Source organism: Achroia grisella, unplaced genomic scaffold, assembly GCF_030625045.1.
Source record: "Achroia grisella isolate CSIRO2021 unplaced genomic scaffold, CSIRO_AGI_Agris_v1 utg807, whole genome shotgun sequence".
Lineage (NCBI taxonomy): Eukaryota > Metazoa > Arthropoda > Insecta > Lepidoptera > Pyralidae > Achroia > Achroia grisella.
In genome coordinates, this window is record NW_026713028.1 from 60,262 (window position 1) to 87,365 (window position 27,104).

General features: G+C 35.8%; 4 protein-coding genes across 4 annotated transcripts in view; 1 reads left to right on the top strand and 3 right to left on the bottom strand.

The window, feature by feature from the left end:
• The window catches only part of LOC131851747 (b(0,+)-type amino acid transporter 1-like), a 35,260-nt gene that overhangs the window by 4,589 nt on the left and 3,567 nt on the right, over positions 1–27,104 (bottom strand). Inside the window, exons 2-3 of the mRNA XM_059202293.1 lie at positions 3,325–3,570; positions 2,961–3,230 (exon numbers count right to left, since the gene is read on the bottom strand). Of these exons, the coding sequence (XP_059058276.1) occupies positions 2,961–3,230; positions 3,325–3,565 (511 nt within the window). The 5' untranslated portion in view covers positions 3,566–3,570. The remainder of the gene's footprint in view (positions 1–2,960; positions 3,231–3,324; positions 3,571–27,104) is intronic.
• LOC131851748 (uncharacterized) lies at positions 500–2,812 on the bottom strand. The gene is made up of 4 exons (XM_059202294.1): positions 2,545–2,812; positions 2,124–2,453; positions 1,499–1,685; positions 500–976 (listed from the first exon to the last, which is right to left on the bottom strand). Exons 2-4 carry the CDS (start codon positions 2,450–2,452, stop codon positions 830–832), a joined length of 663 nt encoding a protein of 220 aa, XP_059058277.1. The 5' UTR covers position 2,453; positions 2,545–2,812; the 3' UTR covers positions 500–829.
• LOC131851731 (uncharacterized) lies at positions 10,022–18,358 on the top strand. The gene is made up of 4 exons (XM_059202274.1): positions 10,022–10,133; positions 10,218–10,460; positions 10,515–11,195; positions 18,300–18,358. Exons 1-4 carry the CDS (start codon positions 10,022–10,024, stop codon positions 18,356–18,358), a joined length of 1,095 nt encoding a protein of 364 aa, XP_059058257.1.
• Positions 21,721–26,574, bottom strand: LOC131851732 (uncharacterized). The gene is made up of 2 exons (XM_059202275.1): positions 23,150–26,574; positions 21,721–21,826 (listed from the first exon to the last, which is right to left on the bottom strand). The coding sequence occupies exons 1-2, from the start codon at positions 26,572–26,574 to the stop codon at positions 21,721–21,723; spliced, it is 3,531 nt and encodes a 1,176-aa protein (XP_059058258.1).

The following is a 27,104-nucleotide window of genomic DNA, read 5'->3' on the forward strand; positions in this document are numbered from 1 at the left end:
TATGAACTATGTTATAAAATTACAATATATATCACTCTCTCAATTCATATGTAACAACAAAAGAATTTGAAATGAATAAGAGCTGAGTTTTTGTCAATTCTTCTTGCCTCGAAAGCACTCCAAACTGACGACTGTAGATTTGACATATTTAATAAGAGTCTGTAATAACCTGAATGAAGATATTTTAATGTATCATTTCATATTAGTTTCAATGCATTGCAAGTACCCGCTGGCTATTCTATAATGAAGGTGACATACAGCATAGCATGTATTGAATTGGAAACGAATTGAATTTGATTAGAAATTAAACATGGAAAAACATTGATTGTTTAGTACTCTAACATTAAGTGTTTAGTACTCTAAATGATTTAAAATAAAACATGGCAAATAAATTATATTCCAGAACATTAAGTGGTTGAAAATCGTGCCATGCTATAACGCAGACTGTAATATTAAAAAAAAAAGTAAGGACAGAAGAAAATAAATAATAAAACTGAAATGAAAGTCCATAACATTTATTTGTTAAATTCACAATGGTCCCTCGTATTTCATTAGATAAAATAAACTACACATTAAATTTTTTTTACGATCCTGGAAATACATCACATTTTTTATGGCTGTGTATTTTTAAGTTGGGAAAACAAATGATATAAGATACTTCAAAGAGTTGAGAGTACTAAAAGTTGTTTTTGTAATGCTTCTGAGTTATGTCCATAATGTAAAAATTTACATAGTCATGGTTTTTCTCATAGTTCTATAATCTGATTAGTTGATGTCTCTACAATTTTTCTATTCTATACAGTGGCATAACTCTCATAAAGCTTGAAGCTCAATATGCAATCTTCACTTCAATATTGTTGTAAGGGTTAGTTGTGACTAAGTTAATGTCCTTTAGTAACTCAATTATTTGGTAGTTCTCTGCTGTTATTGGTATATAACTGTTGGAATTTTCATTTAGTTTTTCAGCCATTAATTCCTGAAAAAAAAAACATTTATTATTACTATAAGACTCCACTGATAGCTTGCTAGCATACACCATAAGCTCAAGTGAGGGTATTATACTATAATATTAGTACTTAGAAATGACGATGTATACATCACCACAAGCACTCAGTTTTAGGTCAAATTGATATAAATAGTTTTTCCAGATTTAGAGACTGGAGTTCTTTATGAATTACTAGTGACCCGCCCCAACTTAAATAAAACAGATATTTAAATCATTTTATACAAAACATTAGCAGATTACACCTGTAAACTTCAATCAGAAATGAATTGAGGGATCAAAATCACATAAAAACAACCCAGTGGATTTCAAAATTATTGCAAATATACAGACAGATGAGGTGAAAGGACTTCGTTTTATATGATGTATTACATATTATTGGGTAGATATATATGAACCCAAAAATAGTTGTATAACATACATATAACAAGTCACTTGTAAAAAAATCCTCCTATATATAAACTGAACAAGACTTGCATTAAATTGTTAACTTACGGCCATAACTTCAAGCATCAAGTCCGCATGCTTGGGGAACAATGACCTAACGAGGCCATGAATTTCAGTCTTCATTAGAAGAAACCTCTCTTTAGCTTTTTGCAAGTGTTCCGGTCGCAGCTCTTGTCTTTTTTGTACCAACGGCTGAGACCTTGCTGCCTGTGACATTTTTATCAATTCATTTAATCTGTAATTAATATAAATTGTTGAGATACCATTAAATGTAGCAAATAATGATAGTTAAAAGTTGATATAGTTATGTCATGAGAGGTTATGTATATGAGGACATGAGAGCATGAAAAGTACATCAGTTTTTCTGGTAGCAGGGTGGAAATGTTGCATTGTACATATTTTTAGATGCCACATCATTAAAAAAAATATTGCGGTGGGCCTCCTCTACCACTAAGGTATGAAAAATAGATAACTTGTTCTCAGACCTACTGAATACATGAAAATTGGACAAAACCTTTTGGAGGAGTATCACAACTTAGACTGTATTTTATATTTTACATTTAAACATTTTGGAATTATGGAAAATAGAAGTAAAAAAGTATATAATATTGTAAATACAGAAATATCAAATTAAGAACCATCCTGAAATTCGTTAAGTAATTAGTTCACCTACCTGTTGATTTCTGCATCCACATCATGTACTAAACCTTTTGTGTATGCAGTTAAGTCTTCAATTTGCGTGGTTTTTTCTGTCATTTCACTTAAAAATTGGGCGGTAAGTAAATTTTCATCGGTTATTATTGCTGTGCTTGAATTTTCAATATCCGATCGAAGCCCTTCTACGTAACATAGAGACTTTTCACTTACATTGTCTGGCGTAATTAAATGCGTATTTAAAGGTGAATTCTCAATCACATTGCAGGTGTCGACACATTTAGACTGTAATGCTTTTATTTTCCGCTTAAGGTCTTCTTGGGTCTCTTTATTACGATTATTAGACATACTGTAAATATAAACAGTGATGCATAAAGTTAAATTGAAAATTATTCTTAGATAATATTATAGTAAAAGTAATAATTATAGTTTATACTTACATTATTATTTGAAGTAACTTTTAAATAGTAGTTTAAACTAACATTCACTGATCTAAATTATTTTCCACAATAACAATGACTAGAAACAATAAACGATAGCGGCGACCGGTGGTGTTTAAAAACTTGTAATGACATTTACTTGACAGTCGCCCGTTTGACAGTGTAGTGTTGCTACAGCCTGTTTATATCGTAAGCGAGAGTCGAGCGTATAATCGAGTCGAAATTCGATGAATTCGATAAATTAAAAAATGGTATATAACTTTAACATTGTTGTTCTTTATAGTTTCGAGAATATTATATGACGTATTGGGATACGTAACATAACGTAGTGTTAAATAGCATACAAAATTATACAGATTTTATTAACAATAAACTGTAACAAGACGGAGACAGAAATATAATATTACTCTACTTACGTAATGCTGTTAGAGAGCCTAATTTGATTGCAGTGTCCTTATAGTCTTCTTGTAAGTCATGTGTGAAAGGTTGTATTGCATACTCAGCGAAAGTCATTACAATTATGGCCACTTCAGCGGGTCTGAGTATCATAACGTAAATCCATGCACATATAAATGACGGCAACGGGCCCCAAAATTTGTGCATTTTACCGAAAGCTGCTTGAAAATATGCGTATTCTGCTCCAGATTTATTAACCACAGTTCCCAATTCGGCGAAGGATAATGCTCCTGCAAATTCACGTTCCATTATATTTACCTTGATAATAAATATAAGTAAACAATAATAATTTTATGAAAGAGGTAAAACCTTACCTACACCCACCTAATAAGGATATTATTCCTGATACCGTCCATATGATTAGGCACAAGCCTACTGACCCGGAATGTTCTAGAGCCGACGCTGGGGATACAAAGATCCCTGAGCCAATCATTACTCCAAGGATTAGGTTCACTGCTGAATATAATCCCAATTCCCTCTTCAATTTCACAGTACTGCCACAAGCACTGGCTATTCCATTGACTGGTTCACATTTTTCTATCATTGCCGCTTCCTGGGCGGCCATTCTAACTGGAACAAAAGATGGCAACAATTGAATAATATATTGCATTCTTTTACATGTTGCAAACCCGCCGGATATGTTTTATAATAGTTCAAAATTCATTGTGCACTAGCGTGTTGTTATAATTCTGTTTACTCTATCATTAGCCGTAATCGTTGAGTAATATTTTTATTATAATTTTTTGACCACCTACCGTGGTGACTTAGTGGTTAACGGACACGGACTATAACTAAAAGGTTGTAGGTTCAAATCTGACATTAAAAAATTGTACGTCAGCATATGTGGCTGAATTTCCGGCGATAGAAACAGAGAACGAACTATAAATCGATTCTTCGATCGAGTATTCGGTAGGCTTGCCTCCTTGGGATTTGAATTCCAATATACCGAGCGAAATGTGGGCATATTAAGTGCTGAATGTCAATAATATATCTAATTAGCCCATCTGGAATAACAGTAGTGACGGTAAAAAGAAAATTTTAATGTTTTAATCAATAGGCACATAATCTATTGATTAATTCTCACACAATATTCGTCGCTGGGAAGGATCGAATTGACGTTCTATAGTGAGTTGGTGAGTTGAATGACCAAATACATCCTTGCCGACTTAGAAATATGAATGTGTATTTCTTTGTCTGTTAGCGTGTTTGTTTATCGTCGCTTGGCGGTTCGAACTCTTTCACTATAAAATATTATATATTACTAGTATTTTGACGGTCATTGTGGTCTAGTGGTTTAGCACACCGCCTTTCTTCCGATGGTCACAGGTTCGATTCCTCTCACAATACAAACATTTCTATTTATAAGTATGAATGTTTGTATCGGTCTGAGTGTTTTCAATGTATATTATATATATACAGTAGGTATGTAATCCTCCCTATAACACGGACATTCCCCCATATAACGCAGGGATTTCCCACATTATATTTGTGTACTGTGAAATTTATAATGATTTATTTATAATTAGGTTTTCTTAGTTCATATGCATAAGTTTTTTTATTATATTCCATTTTCTATTTAAACCCCCTTTAGCCAGAAAAAAACTTGAATAATTTATACGGAACGCGTTATACGGGGTCGTAAAGACGCGTCATACGGCAATACTCCTACAACGCATTTTTCTATAACGCGGGACCAATCTACCGTGTCATAGGAAGGATTACTGTATTTATAAAAAATCTAGGACCCATACCACAAACTCTACTTTGCTCGGAACTAGCCGTGGCTGTGTGAATTGTCTCAGGACAATTATAATTATATCTATTTTTTAAATTTAATTTATGCAATCGTAGCCACATACTTTTAAATAATAAATTACCAATATCGAATTATAATCCGCGTAAGAATAATTTATAACCTTAATTAGTAACGAGAATACTCATACACTACAGTAGTACTACCACAGATAAGATAATATTAAAAGAGTTCATGCTTTGTATTTAATGATAATATACAATAAATACGACAGTTATTTATTATTCCTTTTATTTTATATACACACTAGTTACTCGCCCCGGCTTCGCCCAGGTGTACATGTATTATACATACAAACCTTCCTCTTGAATCACTCTATCTGTTAAAAAAACCGCTTCAAAATCCGTTGCGTAGTTTTAAAGATTTAAGCATACATAGGGACGGACAGGCAGCGACAGCGACTTTGTTTTGTACTATGTAATGATATATAAGTGTATCATTCTATCTGTAATTTGGCACCTATAGGTAAGGTAATAGATAGATTAAACTTTGGAAAAGTAGAGATATATTTCGTCTCGAAAATAGAATTTAGGAGTAAAATAGGAATTTAATGTTATGCGGAATCCATAAATTCTAAAGATAGTAGTAATAATTTAATATCTTAATGTGAACAAAGTTGCGGATTAGAGTTAGTTAAATACTTTGGTACAATGTAAAGATTAAACGACGCTGCGACCGTCGTTTAATCGAGTTAACGCTGAAGTGAATGACCTATGTCCTCGGCAATCGGATGCTTCAAAGGACAAGGTTATATTATTATTAAGAGGTCATACAAGAACAATTTTGTTAAAATTGATAGACTCTAATGCGTGTTCAGACATACGCCGACTAAGCTGTATGGCATGTACCTACTTAAACGACATATACCTTTTTTATGGCTGGCAAAATCAGCTATATCCCAAGCCTCAATGAAACTCTAGGACCCAATGGACGCATTACATTGTGATTTGGGAAATCTTACACGAACTCGGTAAATAATCTGGTAGTTATGGTATTGTAATTGTAATAGGAATGTAGTTTTTGTTTTTTTTTTTTAATTTTATTGGAACTCGCCAAGTTATTTGATTTTTGGTCAGATACCAGTAACATCCTAGGTTACAGGATGCTTAACGCGATGTGGTTTGAGTTTTCGAAATTTCTAGAACGTAGATTTGAATGAGGCTCGATAGAACAGAAAATAGTCTGAGACCAGTTTAGAACCAGACGCTCCATAAGAATAGAATAATAAGTTGGGGCCTACGACGGGTAAAATGATTTAGACAATGTTGAATTATTCCCAATTCTCTATTGAAATCCAAGATTTTATATTCCAGAAGACTCTTGTCATTAAAACAAATATTGCACTACGTCATCTGTAATTGGTTAAAGGTTTTATCTCTACCTATATACTTACTTACCATCGCCTGGACTATATGTTTGAATCTACTTGAGAAAAGGGCTATATAGGGCTTCAGCCGCGGTCAGCCAATTAATATTATACGAATTATATTCTACAGACAGGTACGTATATGTGTCTTCAACGAATGGAGTAGAAAAGTCAATAAAATCCATAAGTGCATAAGATAGTTATATTATAAAGTTATTTCCCAAAAACAAATATCAAAGATATTCTAATTCTTCTCTAAAATCTTCTTTTATTGAAAAACACAGACAGCTTATTAAATAATAATGTGTTATGGGTACAAAATAATAAAGAAATACTTGAATAATAGATATAAAAAACACACAGACTAATATCGTGCGAGGAATCAAACCAGCGACCATCGGAAGTAAAGCAGTCTGCTACACCGCTAGACCACCGAGACCGTCAAATAATCCGAATACGGGACGCCAGAACAATGCGGAGAAATATCATTATTTTACCTCGCAGACAGCGAATTATTAAATTTCTTTATCTACGAGAACATGCCAAATATAATACAAAAGTCTGCGACCTAAATAATGATAACTCCAAATCTATGCATATAAATAAAATTGGAGTGTCTATTTGTAATATTGAAATAACCGTTTTTTAATACACGCATATGTATATTAATATATCAAAATAACATTTTTTACAATTTTTGTCTGTCTGTCTGTTTGTTCCGGCTAATGCCTGAAATGGCTGGACCAATTTTGACGGGAGTTTTATTGGCAGGTAGCTGATGTAATAAGAAGTAACTTAGGCTACTTTTATTTTAGATAAATAAAGTTAAATTACACGCGAACGATATCGCGGGTACAGCTAGTATAATAATATAATTGTTATCTGACAAGCGAATACTATCATTTGAATGCATGAATCGTCAAAATGGAGACAGTAGAAGTCAGAGGTCTGAACTTAGATAAAATAATTTTCACGTAATTAAAGATAATGTTTATCGGGAAGAGGAAGGGTATGTTTACTGAATAAAGACAAAGAATACTTGGTGTATTTTTTTATTCTCATAATGCTATCAAAGTATACGTATGTAATATGTTATCTGTGGCATACGCAACTGTTTCTATGACTGGCATTATGCGCTATTTCCCAAGCCTCAATTCAATTTTAGATAAAAGTACCTGACCTCGCAATTGTTTTGTCATATAAATAAAAATCACTATTAAAGAATAGAGGTTGGTAGGAAGGTGAAAATTTAGGTCTTTATGTATTTTGAATTATAAAAAAGAAAGTCCAAAAAATAAAAAAAATATTAGGGGTATGAAAAATAGATAAGAGCCGATTCTTAAAATGCATATAAAACCTACTGAAAAAGCATATAAAATTTAATAAAAATCGGTGAAGCCGTTTCTGAGTGATATGGTAAGTAAAATTGTGAGACGAGAATTTTATAGGTATATAAGATATATAGCGTGACAATAAAAAAAGCAAATTTAATTAGATTTAATGTCGTTATCAGTTTCGCTTTGTGAATGCAGATAACACCCATGTAATAGGTTTAATTATGTTGTAGGAATGTATGACGAATGTTTACGCGTTTAAGGAGACCATTTTGAACAGTCAATTGATTTTTAGTAGTGCATAGTATTTATAAGTAGTATTTTGTGATAATTATATTTTTTATTTAATGGATCTCCTCTTTACGTGGCTTTTGTACCAGTTTTGTAACGTTATTATTTCAATTATTATATACTAGCCGACCAACTTCGTTTGCATCACACTTACATGACATTTATCATTATATTTAGCCCAATGTATATAATATATTTTAAAATTATAGCCTACGAGTTATTCTGATGTGTAAGCTATATTACTGTAAAGTTTCATCACAAACCGTTCAGCAGTTTTTGCGTGAAAGAGTAACAAATATCCATCTATACTCTCAAACTTTCGCGTTTATACTATTAATTGGATTAAGATCTGGTGCACTAATGAGTATAAATAAATAATAATTAACTTAATAACTAACTGAAATACCAGCAGCTATGAATTCCACGGGAATGAGCCAACATGGTCAACAACAACAACAGCTAATATTACCACACTAACTGCTCCGGAAATAGTTGAAACCTATTACTGTATTAAAGTCTGTGTGGGCGAAGTCACAAGTGCTTACTGCAAGAGTATAAGAAAGTCTATACCGACGTATACAATTTCTAAGACAGGACATGTAAGGGGCATTAATTATGGCACACGTTGTTGCAGAGGTGGATCAGGAAATTGTGGGGCCCTGGGCTAAAATTATTATACTTCGTCTGCGTGGAATTTAACTTTACTTTTCTAAAATAAAAGTAGCCTAAGTTACTCCTTATTACATCAGCTACCTGCCAAAAAAAGTTCCGTCAAAATAGATCCGGCCATTTCAGAGATTAGCCAGCACAAACAGACAGACAGACAAAAATTGTAAAAAATGTTATTTTGCATATTCATATGCATGTAGTAAAAAACGGTTATTTCAATATTACAAACAGACACTCTAATTTTATTTATATGTATAGCTTTAAAAATGCAACGACCAAAAACAAGCGACGGGGAATTGTCCCCGTTCCGTTCGATGAATGCATCGGTTGCTTGATCTCAGGGTAGCAAAACTTATAGTAGGTTTTTTGATATGTTAGATTTTTTTATTCCAGACATGGTTATGGTCATCCTATGGTTTTCAGTGGGGGTTGGGGGCCCCTTTTATCCACGGGGCCCTGGGCTGCAGCCCAAAATCCCTTAAGTAGATCTGCCCTTGCGTTGTTGATAATGTGTGACATTGTATGTAAGAGATTATGACTGTATGTTCCCGCAGATTTTTTTTTAAATCTACCTTAGTTGTATAATTTGCGTATTCAATATAAGTACTTAAATTAAACTCATTTGTTAGCATGCATTTAACAACTAAGTCACGACTGTGTGTCGTTACAAACGAACTATCGATTTGCAACTAAATTATACGTTGATTTCAATGAATTCGCAATCACGTGAGCTCTAATAGATCGGAACATATTTTAGGTAGTTCGCTATATAATTTTCATTTGTATGAGTATGGATTAGTGTACAGGTATGCAGTATCGGTAAATATCCTCGATTTGTAGGTTGCAGTTTCAAACCTGGTTGGCTGCTAATCACCTGCCAGAATGAGCCGACCAAAATATGGCTGGTGAGCATAACGCCCTCCCTAAAACCCTGGGCCGACGCAGAACTCTCTGTGTTGGACGAGAGAGCGATGCCCAAACCAGCCATTGGAACGGCCTTCATCCCCAGTTCGGAGACAAGGTCGGTCGATGAGGCACTCAGAATGCTGAAGTCCCAAAATGACTGCCTAAATTCCGAACTGTGGAAAATACTCAACCGTAAGGCTGAAGAGAACGGTACAGTCCTGACCGTATCTCTGGACGAGCCTTCGGTTGACTTCCTCAAAACACAGGACTATAAAGTCAACCTTGGCTTTAAAAAGGTCCTGTTCCGGGTCAAGGGGATCTCCACGCCTACACAGCAGCCTACTTCGGACGGTAATGGAAGATCTGCCACAGAAATACCCACACCATCCGAAGCGGCGAAGGGCGTAGACACCAACGCCAAACCCGCCAGAGGCAGCTTTCCCCAGCCAAAGGGGACCTCGCAGACGAGGATCCCCAGTTTCAAGACGGGACGGAAAGATCGCGGCAGGAGCGCCACAGCTTCCAATCGCAACCCAAAGGGACGCCCACGTCCCACAGGGAAGGCGAAAGGAAGCTGCTAACACGCCCACACACAAGAAATGTATCAGAGCCAACATTGTCCAGGTCAACTTACATCATGCTATGGCAGCAACAGCGGTCATAGAAAACCTCTTCCGCAAAAACGACCTGGACCTTGCTCTGATACAAGAGCCATGGCTCAACAAAGCCACGCCTTTAGGCCTCAATGCCTCAGGTAATATTCTTTTTAATACCACTGGCACTAAACCTAGAGCATGCATTCTTTTTAATAAGAAACTAGATTTTCTGACTGTTCCAGAACTATGTACAGATGACCTAGTGACAGCCTTCGTCAATTTCCCTGGATGCACAGGGTCAAAAGTACTGGTCTGCTCTGCATACCTACCTGGACATGATGAAAACAACAAAATCATCAAAGACCCGACAACCGGCCTACAGCCTGTGGTGGAATACGCCCGTAAGCACAAGGCCGAACTCCTCGTGGGCTGCGATGCAAACGCCCATCACACAAACTGGGGAAGCTCTGACATCAACACCAGAGGTAAGTCACTTGATGATTTTATACTAACCAACTGTCTTCAAATCCTAAATACAGGGTGCACACCGACGTTCGTCACTGCCACAAGACAAGAGGTACTAGATATAACACTCGCGACCGACAAACTAGCCGAATATATCACTCATTGGCATGTCAGCAATGAGAACTCCATGTCTGATCACAAGCACATCAGATTCACAATTGAGGCTGCAACAGACTCAAACCCCATACTCTACAGAAACCCAAAGGCTACAGATTGGCCTAAATACAGAGACAGTCTTACAAGCCTAATTGCGGACCTTCCGAAGAGTATTAAATCTCCTCTAGAACTAGAACTCGCTGTGGACATACTTCTAAGTGGCATAATAAGTGCCTACCAGAACAACTGTCCCATCAAAACCAAAACCGCCAAATGTAAAACACCCTGGTGGAATAAGAGTCTAGAAAAGCTGAGGAAGAAAACTCGCAAATTATCCAACAGGGCTAAAAAGGGACCTTTCGAATGGGCCCAATATAGTAAAGCCCAAACGGAATACTACTGCGAAATTAGGAAAGCCAAAAGAGCATCATGGCGTGCTTTCTGCGAGGAGATAACTCAGACTCCCCAAGGATCCAGATTACACAAAATGCTTGCCAAGGCGCCAAATAACCAAATTGGACTTATGAAAAGGCCCAATGGTACCTATACGACATCAGAGGAAGAAACTCTACAGCTGCTATCTACAACCCACTTCCCTGGTTCGGTTCATATCTCAAGAGATAAGGAGAATCCTCCAAGCTCACATCTACAAAAGCCCAACCATGAGGCGTGGAACAGAGCTGCAAGGATTTTTCGACCAAAACAAATTATATGGGCTATAAAATCTTTCAAGCCATATAAATCATCGGGAGAAGATGGAATTTTCCCGGCCCTGTTACAACAAGGGCTTGACATCCTATCTCCCTATCTGGTAAGAATATTTAGAGCCAACTTTGCCTGGGGTTTTATACCAGAACCATTAACGAAGGTCAAAGTTACCTACGTACCGAAAACCGGTCGAAGAGACTACTCGCAGCCAAAGTCTCACAGACCTATAAGCCTAACCTCTTTCATAATAAAAACCATGGAAAAGGTTCTGGACCAACACATTAGAGCTACAATCCTCGAAAATGCTCCCCTGCACAGGAATCAACATGCCTACCGCAAGGGACATTCCACAGAGACCGCCTTGCTCGAACTCACCGACAAGGTCGAGAAGGCCTTTGAGGACAAACAAATAGCTCTATGTGCATTTCTCGATATTGAGGGTGCTTTTGATAACACGCCCATAGAGACCATCTCACAGGGACTCATCCGCAAGAAAGTGGATGAAACCACCACTCAATGGATCAAAGCAATGCTCTCAAATCGAACCATTAAAACTACTCTTCACAATAGTACGTTAGAAATCCGACCTACCAAAGGATGCCCTCAAGGAGGCGTTTTATCGCCACTGCTGTGGCTACTAACGGTAGACCAGCTCTTAGATGTTATGACCAAAAACCAATTTGAGGTACAAGGCTACGCAGACGATTTAGTAGTCATGGTCAGAGGGTTCTGTGCAACAACAATATCAGACCGCATCCAAAGAGCACTAAACATCATAGTTAAATGGTGTAAGGAAAATGAATTATCAGTAAATCCTGATAAAACAGTAATTGTTCCGTTTACAAAAAGGAAGAAACTTGACAAACTTGTCATGCCTAAAGTAAATGGAAGAATATTAGAGTGCTCCAAAGAAGTCAAGTACCTGGGCGTAACCTTCGACCAAAAACTGACATGGAACACACACATAGACAACATAACTCAAAAGGCGAAAACATCCCTAGGTATAAGCCGACGGGTAGCGGGGCCCAGATGGGGAATCAACCCCAAAATTGCCCTATGGCTTTACACAGCAGTGGTGAGACCGCTTACCACCTATGCCTGCGCTATCTGGTGGAGGAAAACCCTCCAATCCACAGCCGCCACCAAGCTAAACAGCCTACAGAGAATTGCTTGTCTGATTATTACAGGAGCCATGAGCACCACGCCGGGAGCAGCTCTAGACGCATTATTGGACTTGACGCCCCTTCCTTTATTCATACAGGAAAAGGCGAAAGCCAATATGCTCAGAATAAGTTCCCAAAGGAGGATATCTTGGCATTCCCTGGCCATAAAAACTATACAAGACTCGATTATGAGTGATCCTATTCTGGGAATGCCTGAAGACAATATGGCACCAGAGTGTAACTTTGTACAATATTACAAAATCGAAATATCTGGAAGAGACGAATGGCAAAATAACCATACACCGTCTCACTCAGAGCATGACCTAGTCTGGTTTACAGACGGGTCCAAAATAGGAGACGATGTAGGATGTGGAATATGTGGTTTAAAACCCAAAATCTGCAACTATATAGGCTTAGGAAAATACGCCTCAATCTTTCAGGCAGAGACTTACGCCTTAATTAGATGTCTGGAAGTAATCCTAAGCCTCAACTACATCAATCAGAACATATACATTTATTCGGACAGTCAAGCTGCTCTACTAGCACTTAACTCGTACGAAATCCGTTCTAAACTTATTAGAAACTGTATCTTGCTACTAAATGAAGTAGGAAGCAGAAATAATATTATTCTGAGATGGGTCCCCGGGCATTCAAATATTGAAGGCAATGAGAATGCCGACCATCTGGCAAAGTTAGGGGCAAAAACCGTCCAACTGGGCCCCGAACCCTTCTGTGGTGTGCCTCGTTGCCTAAAACTGGGACATCTCAAATTAATAACCAAACGAGAAGCACTGAATCACTGGCAAGAAATGCCAGGATTAATACATTCAAAAGACCTTATATCGGGCTTCTCGACCAAATACTCCAATCGATTACTGCTACTGAGTAAAAACAACATATGCATGATGACTAGGGCCCTCACAGGACACTGCAAATTGAACAAGCATATGGCTAAGCTAGGCCTATGCACGACTAGTATCTGCAGATTCTGCCAAACTGAAGAGGAAACGCCGCTTCACATCCTATGTGGTTGTAGCCCACTCATGCATAAACGAAATATCTCCTTTGGAAAGTTTACACTCTTTCCCGAGGAGATAAAAACGATCGCTCCTAAGAATATCCTTCAATTCTTGTCCCTGACGGGTCTAGGTAGCGAACTCTGAAAAGGGCGAGCACAATAGATCTATGTAGGTCGCAGTGCTACAGGTGCCACACATCTGACAACAGCCCAAACAACCCAATAAAAAAAAAAAAAATCGGTAAATATAAACTGGCGAGATACCAGGTAAAATTTGTAAACTATAAACGATAAACCTGCTACCTATAGAATAAAAAAAACTAATAAGAATATCTACATGCTCTATGGGCGTTTTTTGTCCATCAGTTACTCGTTTACGATTATAGATACAAAACCACTAATAATAATAATCTTAGGACAATTCACACAGCACCATCTTGACCCAAATTAAGTTAGCTAAAGCTTGTGTTATGGTTATTAGATTAGATATTAGACTGATACAAATACATAGAATTTTTTTTCGTAAGTACATACATATTATACGTAGAAAACACCCAGAAAGATACAAACAATAATAATCATGAATACAAATTATTGCACCGTGCGAAGAATTGAATCCGCAACCAACGGACGTAAAGCGGTGTGCTAAACAGCTGAGCAGTTTTGCGGCTTATAGTTTATATTTTATTTTGTATAAATTTGTGTGTAAATAAATAAAAAGAAAATCGTTAGACCACCGAGGTCGTCAGTATAATAAGAATGCTCTATGGTCCTTTTTTCTTCATCAATTAATCGTTTACGTTACACGTTGTGGCATGGATCCGCCCTTTGATTACATATCTTGCAATCAGTTTGCGATATCCGAAATTGCACAATAATCGCTATCAATCTCCATATTAAGATTACATAAACGCGAATTAGGAAACGAAATAGTTTTGTTTATCACTTCTAGCATCTAAGAAATATTGTTATATATTTTATTTAATTTAGAACTTGTTATAGTTCCATCGTCTATGTACCAGATATAAAATATAGAACTTTAATTTATGTAATTGGAATGAAACTTAAGTATTATTAATTAATTTTAAATTACAAACAACTATAATTAAACGTATTATTATTATATTTTACCTCTAATTGCCGTACCACCAATGCTAGTTTCCCCTTGCCTTCCATGATACACTCACAGCCTAGTGTAAGGTCATAGATAAACTGTATCTTAGGTTAAGTTTTAGTCAATAAATTTATTCTTATTTTTAACGGAACTGGAATAAAATGACGGCCAAACTGATTCAAAATATAACGAAATGTGATAACTTACGTAATCTACGTCATTTCTATAGTTTAGATTTAAAAGTATCAAATGCAAGTCGGATTAGAAATATTGTATATATTATTAAATGAAGTAAGACTTGTTCGAAGTCCTGGTATTTTGTATTACACGCCACTGTCATTGCCGGTTCCACATGGAGAAATAAATGGTTAATCGGTCACTCACAGAGTGTATTTACCTAAATACCTACATACATATAAAAAACATATCTAAGGTGGCAACAGAGTAATATTATCTAGACAGATAACAGTCAATAGTCTGGCGATGGATAATGTACTTGTTATCATAATTAATTACTGATTTCAGTATGAATGTTTCATTTACAAGTACATAACAATGATTATTCTGTAATTAATTCTACTGTCTATTCGATTAAACCGAATATTAGGTAACCTATTATTTATATTATTAACCGGACACGAATAATTTTATGGCAATTAAAGGTATTTACCTCTCTCGACGTTTCGACTAGGTTGCATTAGCCTCTGTGCACTAGCCGTGGTCACGAGCTGACTGGAGTAATAGCGATGTCAATGTATAATAGGTAGGTGTCACGTCGAGAGAGGTAAATACCTTTATTTGCCATAAAATTATTCATGTTAAGAACCGGTTAATAATATAAATATTGTAGTTAACCCATTATACAAAATCAAATAAAAAAATACTCTACTCCTGTGTAAGTAAGGGACACCTTTGTCCTTGTTCTCTATTACTGTTTCGGAATTTGTTTTCTTTTTTAAATATAACACATAGGTCAAAACTACTTAGAGGTTAGTTACGCGAGAGCTGTTTTTTCTACATTTTTTCTTTAAAATTATAGACAGTAAAATCTGTTTACTATTACACAGTATTTATTTAAAGTATAGTAATTTCATTTGTGATTAATTCTACTATGCATTAGACAAAACTAACTTTCTGTAACTCAAGGCATTACTTCTAATTAATTTAATGAAATGAAAATATTCTATTCCTGTGCTCTCTATTTCTTCTTACTTCCTGACATCTATCACCGTTTTACAATTGGATTTTTTAATTAAAATTCCACACAAAGGCCAGAACTACATAGAGCTTAATTACGTGAGAGTTGGTTTGTTTCATTCTTTTTGAAATTGTATAAAGTCACATCTGTTTACTACAATATTTATTTAAAGTAATTTCAAATTGTTTGCGACATTATATTTTATAAACAGTGTAATAATCTAAGTACACAACGATAATAAGGATATTATCATACTCTGTTACTTAATTATGAAGCAAATAAACGCATAATGAAATGTGTAAACACATACTTACCTAATTAACAATTTGTCGAGTAAGGCCACCCGTTGTTTGAAGTAATTAAAATCATTCTTGAAATGTAATCTCTTTGTTAGTTTATTTGTAAAAATAAATTAAAACTGTATGTTCTTGACGGTATATATTGTCCCATTTAAAATATATCTATGTAAATATAAACTAATATATACTTTAATGAATTTGGAGTGGTTTTAGTTATCGCATAGAATTATACTACACAATTCTTTTTGCAGAATTGGGAAAAAATAAATAACCCTATAAATAGCTATAGCTATATCTAGCCCTAAAGTAAAGATATACGTGTAGTTAAATATACATACGCATACATCACAATAGGCTGGCCATAAGTTCTAAATTCACCATGAATTTATCACAATGGTTTCTAGGGGAACCGCCTGGAGGTCAACCTGATATAATACAATACTAGTAATGGAGTTATTAGTTCACATCGCTAACAATCTCCTTTCCCCAGCAGTTAGGGTTTGTACCGTGAATATTTCAGAACGTGTTCGCCTGCATGCAGATGAAATGAGCTGAGGAAGTGAGACGGGTTGTGTCTATGTACATATTTATATTGTAGCTGTAATTACAAATGTTATACATATAATATAAGAGATACGGTCCCGAATGACGAGGCTGTTATTTTTCTTGTTCGCGTCATAACACATGGCAACAGTGTAGTCGCGCGATGTTAGTAACGCCATTCGCAACAAAACCATTGTTTTTTATAAATAAACTAGGTAGCTACTCGCCCCGGCTTCGCACGGGTGTACATGTATTATATGTATAAACCTTCCTCTTGAATCACTCCATCTATTAAAGAAAACCGCTTCAAAATCCGTTGCGTAGTTTTAAAGATTTAAGCATATATAGGGACAGACAGCGACAGCGACTTTGTTTTATACTATGTAATAATGATGATGATGAAATACTATATAATGGTATCTACTTACATTATAAAAATGTCGGAGAACCTACATCATAAGTGAACAGACACCGACAGACTTTTTAAAAATAAAATATAAAATCAAAACATGCAGTGGCAAACTTGTTTTACTTTGTAATTAGGTTAGGTTTTATGTATTTGTCATGTCTAAAAAAGTGGAGGATGATAAGATGAGCATGAGGTCAGGTTAGTTAGTTAGTCAAATTTGCCAAAAAATTATCACATGGGGGAACCGCATGGAAGTCAATCTGACATGGTACATTGCTGCAATAAGATCATCAATCCACATTACTAACAATCGGTTTTCCCCCCACCTATATATATGTTTGAATACCATAACAAAACACAGTACATCCTTACTAATTTATAAATGCGAAAGTAACTCTGTTTCTCTCGCTTTCACGCCGAAACCATTGAACCGATTTAAATGAAATTTGGTACACAGATAGTCTAGACCCTGACAAAGGACATAGGCTTTACTTTTTAGTGCAAAAAAGAGTTGCAAGGGGTTGAAAGGGGATATGAAAGGTTATATGGAAGTATCGTCATTTTACGCGGACGAAGGATGACGAGACACAGCTTTCATAAATAGACGTCTATAACTCGTTTATAGGGATAATGTTGCAGTAAAACTATTTATTTATTATCACCACTTCTAATATAATTATGTCAATAACGTGGCAATCGTATACACGATGTATGGTTACGTGCCGAGTGTGTATTATATATAATATACATATAAGTCTTAAGACCGTTATACACCGAGCAATGTATTTCTTGGATAAATCAATAAATACATTTTACCAATTGTTTACCCAGTGGTAATATAATTATATTTATGTAAGAATACAACATCCTAATAAACAAATTCACTCACTGATGACATTGGACAATTTAAAATTACTTTAAAAAATATATATTTATTAAATATTTGTAGTATAAAACAATTTATAGATTACTAAATTTCCTTCTTTTTTATTCTATATTGCACTAACTAACAAAGTATTTGGGAATTTTATTGATAATGTGAGAATGTGTATTAGACTCTAAATTACGCAAAATTTATAACGTTCAAATATGTTAATTACTTGTAGGTTCTACAAATTAAGATCGTGAACTTGAACTGTATATCAAAATGACAAAAAAATAGTATATAAATACTTGTGGCGTTTGAACAAAGAGTAAATAAAACTTTTTGTGATTATTTGCGATTATGACGGATCGTTACGACTATCGCAGGCTCCGTGTATGCTCAGGGCATCGTTATAGGCGCCATTAGTCATGGTCTGACCGAGTAATGGGGTTCATTATAGAGCGCAGGCATGATCTATTGTTTTCTGAAAGTCAATATTCCTTCTGTGACGTCTTGCAGCCGTTTGTAATACAAAATGGATAAACGTTAAATATTTACTTTACTTTGTTTTACTTTTATTATTCTGTGAATGTAGAGTCTAGTGCAGTGTTTCTCAACCTTTTTAGAGCAATGCCATTCCACTTAGCCTTTTTAAAATTCTTATGCACCTCACCAATGTAACATACATAATTTATTGGTATCATAAAAAATAATTGAAATAATAGGTTTTTGAAATCACTAGCAAAATGTTAATAATTCCTTAAGTAAATTTTCAAAGCATATGTATATTGACAATAAATAAATTTACAAATTGCCGGCCGCCCTGCGGGACGTGGTTCTCACGTTGGGAAACACTGGTCTAGTGTGTTACCATTTGCTCTATCACGCATACTTGACATAAAGTAGCATTTACTTTTGTTTCTCTCTTCTTTTCACTTTTAGTTTTCTTTTAATTAAAGTCTGGTCTTGTTTGATAATTTGCTCCATTATTATAGTTATTCGACATGAAGTAGTAATGTACTTTTATTTTTCTTTTTTTATTTGTATTCTGTTAATGTAAAATGTCGTGTTGTTTTGACATTGGTACTGGTTTGCCCAGTTGTTTGATGTTTAGTGGCAATTTGTTTTTGTATTTCTTTTATTTTTACTTTTACTTTTCTGCTAATATTGAGTCCTGTGATGTTTGACCATAAGGACTATTTTACCTAGTTATTTGACGTTAATTAGCAATGTATTTTGTTTTTCTTTTATTTTTAATTTTAGTATTCTGGTAATATAGAGTTTGTGTGACATTGGCAGTACCTCAATAGCTTTATCTCTATCTCTTGTGTTTTCTGTATATACACGAGTATCGAGTGTATATAAGTCATATTATGACTATAATATGTAGATACACAAAAAATATTTTTTATCACATGTGCGAAGCTACATCTGTTAAAAATACTTTACACATTAATTTAAGATCGTTTTATTTATAGTTTACAGATAACAAGGTAAATAATAATTACTTAATATATTTATATGGTCGTAGTAACATCTAAAGTTTCTTTCCCAATGTCCGATAATCGATATCAGTAAATAAACAAACCGACTTCGCCGGTCCGTCGTAATCACAGAAACTGTCCCCTCACAAGGTCATGCCAAGCTGAATGTTGCTACATAAAGCGCTTAATGAGCAGTCGCCCTCGGTCGACATTCTCTATAGGTACGTACAGGTATATGCTATAATGTTCTAATTCGAAACCTCTAAAAAGACTGATCCGAATTTTAAAAATGCTACCAAATTTTTTTCTAAAAGTAAACTCTACTATAATAATTGACCACCAACTAGCCAATATTTTTTTTATGGGTGATTATGGAATGGTGCACCCGACTGCGCTAACGGTTTACGCTGGCGGGGCACCAGTGGAAAATGAACATGAGGTCAGGTCAGTTAGCCCATCGTGACAAATACACCAGGAATTCATCACGATGGTTTCCAGGGGGAACCGCGTGGGGGTCAACCTAACATGGTACATTGCTAGTAATGAGGTCATGAATCCACATTACTACCAATTACCTCCCCCCCCACTAGCCAGTATTTAGTGTGATAACTTTTGACTTCCGATCAATCCCTAGTCTAATTCAAACGGGGATTCAACTGCTAAGGGTTCGAACCCCGGCTCTGGCCGTCATAACTTGGAGCTGCTCCATAAGTCTTTCCGCGGGTTTGGAGTGCCCTCTGCGAGTGCAGAGGCCTTCTATCGTTCGGTGAAGCAGTTAATGCCAGATGTGGCCAACAGTATTGGAATATTTAAAAAAAAAACTTATTGTAATTCATATTGTTCGATGTTGTCTTTATTAATAATGTGGACTACTGATCCCATTGCTAGCAATGTACCATGTCAGGTTGATCTCCATGCGGTTCCCCCTTGAAACCATCGTGATAAATTCCTGGAGAATTTGCAATGATGGGCTAACTGACCTTATGTCATGTTCATCTTGTGAACCTCCACTGCTGCTCTGCCAGCGTAAACCGTTAGCACAAACAGGAGCACTGTTTCATTATCATTCAATAAAGAAACTATACATTGTCCTATGAGTAGAATATGCAAGCGTCTGTTGTAGACACATGTCTCTCTGGTTGCAGTTGGCAAACGTCTATATTTACAAGCTTTTGTTTCAGTTCTGTTGTTTATTCATATTAATACAACACGTGTCGCATTAAAATATGCACTTAACTATCCTTAATTTCTTATTTAGTCATCGTTTACAAATCGCACAAATCTTATGAGCTGAGCAAACAATGGCAATCAGAACATTAGAGCAAACAAAGATAAGCTAAGCTATCTTTTCTGAATACCTAATAAAAGATTTATGCGTGTAAATACACTATTATAATTACAAATATGCCAAAGTCAACTCGCTTCATAATCAGTGTTTGCTGGAGGAATATTGCAGTGGTTGATATGTTTTAAATTTAAATAAAAAGAATATTTAGATTGTATTGTACGTTGATTTTAATAGTGACGCCACGGAATGTTCGAGAAGGAGTGCAAAATGGTATATAAAATATCATCGATGTTCTGTGCCTGACGTTCGAAATTTGAAATTTGAAATTTTATTTTTAAATAAAGTAAAGGGCTATTTGCGATCGCAAACATGCTCCCGGCCTAACGAAGTTCCCTTAGCACTACTTAATGTTAATCGTCAAGCATAGGTTACATTAGCTTATAATAGACTTATAAAGAATACAAATAGCTGCATAGTAAAAAGAAATTACAATTATTGTGTGGACTGTATTTACATAAACTTAATGTTAAAAATTATAAGTATAAGTTACAAATACAACTAGTAATAGTACAAGCTTGTGTATAGGACGGTGATATTCCCCAGTGGCAGTTTTTATAATTGCAGACCGAACCAAGTTATCACTACTATTTTTGTAGACTTGAACAATTTTGCCAAGCGGCCAACAGGCTGGTGGTGTATTCTCGTCCTTAATTAAAACAACACTTCCTACTTCTAGATTATTACACTTGCCTAACCACTTAGATCTAACCTGTAGTTCAGACAAATACTGTTTATAAAATTGCTTCCAGAACATTTGTTTGAAGCGAGTAATCCTTTGAAACAATGACAATCTGTTTTCGTTAACATTACATGTGTTTGGTTCTGGTAAGTCCACAATAGGCGTCCCTATGAGAAAGTGTGCCGGAGTTAAGCACGGCATATCATAATGTTCGTCGGTCAAAGGACACAGCGGACGACTATTGAGGATACCCTCAATTTGTACAAGTATTTAGCATCTCATACGTTAACTTACTGTTACATAACTGCCTTTTGAATTTTTACAGATTTGATGCCTGCTTCGTAAATACCACCCATGTGGCTAGCTAAAGGCACCGTAAAATTCCATTCTATTTTATTATTGCTACAGAAATTAACAATATTACTATATGATTTATCGTTTTTGAACATTTCGTATAATACGTTCAATTCATTATGTGAACCTCTAAAATTCGTGCCGTTGTCCGACTGAATACTAGTGCATATACCTCGCCTAGATATAAAACGCTTCAATGCATTGATAAAAGAATGCGTGGACAGATCACCAACAAGTTCCAAATGAATTGCACGCGTGGCCAAACAGATTATTAGACAGATGTATCCCTTAGTGTATTTACAATTGCGTTGCATATTACTCCTAATATTAATGGCACCACTAAAATCAATGCCGACCTGCGTGAACGCACGCACTAGAGATACTCTGGGACTCGGCAGCGAAGACATTTGTTGCTCACAAGTTTGCGCTTTAAACCTTATACACCGAACACAGCGGTGAATCACCTTTTTAACTTCGACTCTACCATTTATAGGCCAGTATCGCAGTCTTAGATTGGCAAGAGTGTTTTGTATGCCCGAGTGTAAAAGTCTGTAGTGATACTGTTCTATGATCAAGGATGTAATGTGTGACTGTGACGGTAAAATGATAGGGTGTGCATGATTGTATTGAATATTTGAATGTTTAATCCTTCCGCCAACACGAATAATACCTACATCGTCTAGAAAAGGATTAAGCTTTCGTAATGGGCTACTTTTAAAAGTAAATGTGTTTGTATTTTGTAAGGTTGCTAATTCTTTCCTTTCTTTACTAAAGTAATGTTCTTGTAACATTCGAATAATAAAATTATGCGAAAAATCTAACTCAGACACTGAAAGATAGTGACGGTCTCTTTCTTTACTGCGGGTATTTTTGATAAATCTAAATACGTATGACATAACTCTATTTAGTTTAGTAAAATTAGAATACTTACAAAAATAATCTAAGTATAATGTAGAAGGTATAGTTACTGTATGCGCGGTTTGTGTTTTAACTTCAATTAATTCTAAGTTACTGTCCTGTTCTGAAAGTAACTGTGGCGTAGAAATGGGCCACTCACTGGTATCGTCGTAGATCCAATTGGGTCCATGCCACCATAAATAAGACGACAATAATTCGTCTGTTCTAATACCACGAGTGAGTAAATCCGCGGGATTTTGCTTAGTATTTATATAACGCCAGTTATCTAAACTTGATGACTCTAATATCTCAGTCAACCTGTTTGATATAAAAACATTATATTTCTTGTATGGAGATTTTAACCAATAGAGGACTATAGAAGAATCTGAGAATAAGTACGTATAGGCTATATTAAATTTATATAAAATAGTTTTTACTTTTCTAACAATTCGTACTAATAATAGTGCGGCGCACAACTCTAGTCTCGCCACTGTCAATGTTTTAATGGGGGCTACTTTAGTCTTAGCCATCACTAGTGTGCACGTAGGTTTCCTATTGGAATATGTAGCACGAAGGTACACACATGCACCGTAAGCTTGAGATGATGCATCTCCATATCCTAAAAGCATAATTTCTAAGGGGATATCAGAAAAATAATATCGTGGGATTTTCAATTCATTTAAGGACTGTATATTTTCAATAAAGTCGATCCACTTGCTTTCTATTTCAGAAGGCAAGAGGCTATCCCATTCTAAACCTGTGCTCCACAAACTACGCATTAATATCTTAGCATTAATGATGACTGGAGCTAACAATCCAAGAGGGTCAAAAATTTGAGCTATACGTGATAATACCGTTCGTTTAGTGTTACGTGTCGTTTCTTGACTAGGAATAGAAACTGTAAGGCAATCTTTAATTGGACTCCATTTTAACCCTAACGTCTTAACAAAACATTCTGGTGAAAAATCGTAGGAAGGCATGTCAGTGTCACGTGTTACATACTGAAGAATCTGTTTATTGTTAGAGGACCATTTGTGCAATTGAAAACCACCGTTACCTAGAAGCGCAATAATTTCATCACACAAGTTTTTTACCGACTCTATATCATCTCCTCCAGAGATAATATCGTCCATATAACAGTTCTCCTGTATACATTGAGCAGCCTGAGGATATGTATCCTTAAATCGTTCAGCCAAATCTTTGAGAGTACGACATGCTAAATATGGCGCGCATTTAGTACCATATGTAACTGTTTTGAGCTGCAAGCAAACAAGCGGCGTGGATCTATCATCCCTCCATAAAATTCGTAGTAAAGAGCGTTGATCAGGGTTTACCAATATTTTTCTGAACATTTTGATTATGTCAGTTGAAAATACAAACATATACATTCTGTACCGTAGAATAATATCTAATACATCGTTATAGATATTAGGACCTTCAAACAAAATATCGTTAAGGGAAACGCCTGTGGAACTCTTAGCGCTAGCGTTAAAAACAGTCCTTAATTTAGTCGTAATATTATCAGGCTTTATCACTGCGTGATGCGGTAAAAAATAAGTTGGGTACTTCCCATGTGACATAAAATCACCTTGAATGACCTCTGCATGACCTAATTCTAAAAACTCATTAATAAAATTTTTATAGTTTGTGTATAAATTAGGATCTTTGAGAAACCTTGCCTCTAATTGTAATAAACAACGGTATGCCGTGTTAAATGAGTTTCCTAAATTACTGATTAATCCCTCATTAATGGGCATGTTAACGGTGTATCGACCACTATTATCTACAGTTGTCGTGTCCTGAAACAACTGCTCACAGTAGAGTTGGTCAGGAGTAAATATTGGCTTATTATTAACAACCTCTTCCTGTTCCCAAAAACGTGATAAAATCTTATCACAACTATTATCAATTGAAAGTAGACTAATTTGTTGAGAGTCGAGAATCATAGATGTACAATAGACTGCTTGTTTATCAATAACAAAAGTGCCAGAAATAATCCAACCGAATACAGAATTAATTAAATGTGGTAAATTTACACCTAGAGTCATGTGACCTTGTGTAATAATGGAATAAAATAATTGACAACCTATAAGTATATCAATCTCACTAGGTGTGTGAAAAGTAGGATCTGCCAGTGTGCGAGCTTGTAGTTTAGGTATGTTCCAATTGTCAGTATGGACGTAAAAGTGAGGTAGAGGTACGGTAATCTTGTCCATAACTAAGCATGTGATATTGGCAATAAAATTACTCGTGCGTGATGCAATGTTTGTTTTAATACAAACATTTGATTGTTGGTGAGATGCACCAATACCTAAAATAGAATTGAGAGTACTATCCTGTTTACACTTAAGTTTGAGCGCTAACCTGCTTGTAATGAGGTTTACCTCGCTGCCGGAATCCAAGAGGGCTCGAGCAGTGTGCCACTGTCCAGTCGCATCTTGAATCCTTATGATAGCTGTAGATAACAGTACATGTATGTTACTGTTAGTACTCGTATGAGTTGTGTGAACAACAGGAGGTCTGTTGTCAACGTGGTCACTGTATGTCGGCGTCAGTTGAGGGGTTAAGTTACAGTTGAGGGCAGGCACAGTGGGCACGGAGGCCGCGGGCGCTGTCATAGTGGGTGCTGCAGGTGCGGGCGGTAAAATTGGCACAGGTGCAGGCGTTGATGGTTGTTCAATATTATTAGATTGAGAAATTAATGAGTTAACTAATATCGCACGGCTTTGCATATGCAACATAGTATGATGTCGGCCACGACAAGTAAGACATTTATGTTTTGAACATCTATGATTAAACTTATAAGGCTTTAAACAATTGAAGCAAAGAGTATTAGTTTTAACATACTCGTTACGTTGCACCGGAGACAATTGCATGAACTGTGGACATTTATGTAGAAAGTGTTCACCTTTACACATAACACACACACTATCGCAGGTAATGACAGATGCGTTATACGATACCTTAGGTTTTGAACTAGTTTGAGGCTTGCTATCACTTCCTTTGTCATTAATAAGATCATATGACGTCATTCGCAAATTCAAGAATTGTAACAGCTCCTTAAGTGTAGGTAGATTGTTATCCTTTCTGCTCAGTTCCCACGATGTACGTAATGAACTGTCTAGCTTCTGAGTAATTAAGAAGACTAACAGGACATCCCAGCTATCCGTGTTAATATCCAGAGCATTTAGAGAATCTAGGCTTTGTTGTAAGATGTTAAGGAACTCTTTTAAATTATTTCGAGTGATAGTTATGTGATTGAGAAATGATTTTAAATGTGTGTTTACTACGATAACTTTGTTCTCATACCTGGTAATCAATATGTCCATAGCTTTTTGAAAATTGTCGTCAGAAATAAACAATGCGCTTACTAAACCAGCTGCCTCTCCTTTAAGCGCCGTTTTCAGGAATTGAAGTTTCCTTGCGGGTGACATGTTGCTGCTACCAATTGTCGTCATGAAGATGTTCTTGAAGGTCGGCCACTCGGATATCTTGCTTTCGAAGGTTGGTAAGGAGAGCTTGGGAAGAAGTACGTCATTACTGATGTGGCGGTCGTATGATGGGGCACTTGAAAAGCTTGATCCGCTTGTAGGCAGTCGGTGGGCATCAATAACTTTTTGTAGTGCCGCTCTTGTTGTATAATACCTAGTCTCAACCGCGCTCCGGTCCTCTTCATTTGCAGCTGACTGGTCTCCATCCTGGTTTCCATCGTCCTTCATCTCAATTAATGTCTGAAGTTCATCATACCTTTCCATTAACTTCTCAAGTTCCGCGTTGCGTGTAATATATTCGTTGATATCGAATCCTTCCTTTTGTTGTTGTACAAAATTATATATTCTAGTTATTCGTCCTTTTATTGCGTTGCGTTGTGCTTTTGTTCTAGAATATTCCTCCGCCATTTTATTACGTAATGACGATCGTATTGCAGATATATTGAATAAATATTAATTATTGTAGATATATATGTATTTCACTGAATGCACTAGTTAATCCGACTCGTTGGGACCAAAATGTTTGCTGGAGGAATATTGCAGTGGTTGATATGTTTTAAATTTAAATAAAAAGAATATTTAGATTGTATTGTACGTTGATTTTAATAGTGACGCCACGGAATGTTCGAGAAGGAGTGCAAAATGGTATATAAAATATCATCGATGTTCTGTGCCTGACGTTCGAAATTTGAAATTTGAAATTTTATTTTTAAATAAAGTAAAGGGCTATTTGCGATCGCAAACAATCAGACATGATCTTTTTAAGTACATATTGTTAAACACGACAGGTCAGTAAATAAACAAATCTGTTTGGACAGCATGAGTTTTAACTCCGAATGGTGTACCTACGTGCTCTAGTGATATACACTGATGAACATGAAGTCAGGTCAGTAGGTCCGCTGTGATGAAATCTGTTAGGCCTCTTAATAAAAGCAGAA